The following is a 1869-nucleotide window of genomic DNA, read 5'->3' as shown; positions in this document are numbered from 1 at the left end:
CTCATTCATGTGGTCATGATGAGAATTTTAAAGGACAAAGAGATGTAGAAAAATAAGCTCAATTTCTTTGGTTCACACTTAGAGGAAAGAGGAAGATGAGTTTTAGGGAGAAAACAGCCTTTGGAGGTTCAGGTTACACAACTGTGATCATAGCTCAATAATAGTGTGTTTCTTGAGTTTGTGCAAAACTCTAAGTTTAACTCACTGCTCCCCACACACATAAACTTTGCTTCTATAGAGCAAGAATATTCTGTGAGATGTGAAAATGAATAACAAAACAAGGAGAGGCAATTGAAGCAGACTTATCTTATATACTACTGGTGTTATTTAAATCTTCTCTCTTCATTTCCTTCATATAGTGAAATGGTATAGTCATTTCTTTGAGAAAGATGCAATCCTGTGTATTGTATTAATGAATGCTGTTTTCACTTGCTGATTCCTCAAGGTGTAGATAAAAGGATTCAGAAGTGGAGCCACTGAGGTGTTGAGCACGGAAATTCCCTTGGAAATAGATACTCTCTGCTTGACTGATGGTTTAACATACATGAAGATGCAGCTGCCATACGAGAGGGATATCACAATCATGTGAGAAGAACACGTAGAGAAAGCCTTCTTCCTCTGGCTGGTTGAAGGGATTTTTAGAATTGTCATGGCTATGTAGGTGTAGGAAATTATCACCATTAACAATGTGAGTAAGAGTGTCACCAAAGCCAAGACAAAGGCTATCATCTCTAGGAGTTGTGTGTCTGTGCAGGAAATCTGCATGAGTGGGACTGTGTCACAGTAGAAATGATCAACGATGTTGGAAGCACAGAAGTCAAGATTCAAGCCTAACAGGAGTGGTGGAAAGATGACAAGGAAGCCAGCAAGCCAACAACTGAGGACCAACTGCATACAGACTTTATTGCTCATGATGGTCATGTAGTGCAAGGGCTTGCAGATGGCCACATAGCGGTCATAGGACATGGCTGCCAGCAAGTAAAATTCTGATGCTCCAAGTAAGAAAGCAAAAAACACCTGAATGGCACAACTGTTATACAAAATGCTTTTGTCCCCAGTTGCCATAGTAGCAAGCAATTTGGGGATGCATGTGGTAGTGTAGGAAATCTCTAGGAGGGAAAAGTTCCGAAGGAAAAAATACATGGGGGTCTTCAGGTGAGCATCCACCAGGGTGAGTGTGATGATGGTCAGATTGCCAGTGATGCTGAGCAGATAGGTAAGAAACAGGAAGATGAATAAGACAACTTTCCACAGCGGGTCATCAGTCAAACCTGCTAGGATGAAAAATGTCACCTTTGTGTGGTTCTTCATTGTGGTCCTCTGGCTGTTAGCTGGTCTAAGTGGACAAGAGAGAGGTGGGTGGAGGGAGGTTATCACTACAGAAGCATGCTAGTGATAAGTAATGCCGAAGTACCCTAGTCGTTGAGAAGACAAGGGTTCAGACAGCTACACAGTACTCATCAACGATCTAAAGAGAGCTATACCAGAAAAACAGTAGCTTACAGCTTCATGGCATCTGGACAGAAATCAGGATTTTTTTTATTTTACTCTAGAACAATCTATATGGTGGTGTTATTTGTTCATCACTTTCAGAGAACAAATTATCAGTAAATTAAAGATTCAGGGAAGACAAAAGATGTTTTGTTTCTTGAGCATATACCAGAGTTAGGATGGTGTGTCATATTTTCTGCTCACCCAAAGAACTTTAATTTGCTACAATATTAAATATTTTCAAATAAATCCAGTGACATTAGTTACTTGAACCACAGTGGTCTATAATGAAAAAGAATGGAAAAAAGAAAGAGGAGCTAGAGATAGGAAGGGGAGAAGGGAGGGAGAGAAAAAGGAGAGGGAAAGAAAAAACCATCA

At 40.2% G+C, this 1869-nt stretch overlaps 1 protein-coding gene across 1 annotated transcript; it reads right to left on the bottom strand.

Moving 5' to 3' along the window:
• Positions 1 to 372: 372 nt before the first annotated feature.
• On the bottom strand, positions 373 to 1320 carry LOC142838606 (olfactory receptor 6C74-like). Its single transcript, XM_075954127.1, has one exon. It carries the CDS (start codon positions 1309 to 1311, stop codon positions 373 to 375), a length of 939 nt encoding a protein of 312 aa, XP_075810242.1. The 5' UTR covers positions 1312 to 1320.
• Positions 1321 to 1869: the final 549 nt, after the last annotated feature.

This window comes from Microtus pennsylvanicus, chromosome 20 (genome assembly GCF_037038515.1).
Source record: "Microtus pennsylvanicus isolate mMicPen1 chromosome 20, mMicPen1.hap1, whole genome shotgun sequence".
In the NCBI taxonomy this organism is placed as follows: Eukaryota; Metazoa; Chordata; class Mammalia; order Rodentia; family Cricetidae; genus Microtus; species Microtus pennsylvanicus.
Note: the sequence above shows the minus strand (reverse complement) of the source record. Positions and strands in the feature narration are given on the sequence as shown.

Bases quoted from the DNA above. Each gene is read 5' to 3' on its own strand.
- LOC142838606 (XM_075954127.1), bottom strand. From the start codon at position 1,311: ATGAAGAACCACACAAAGGTGACATTTTTCATCCTAGCAGGTTTGACT.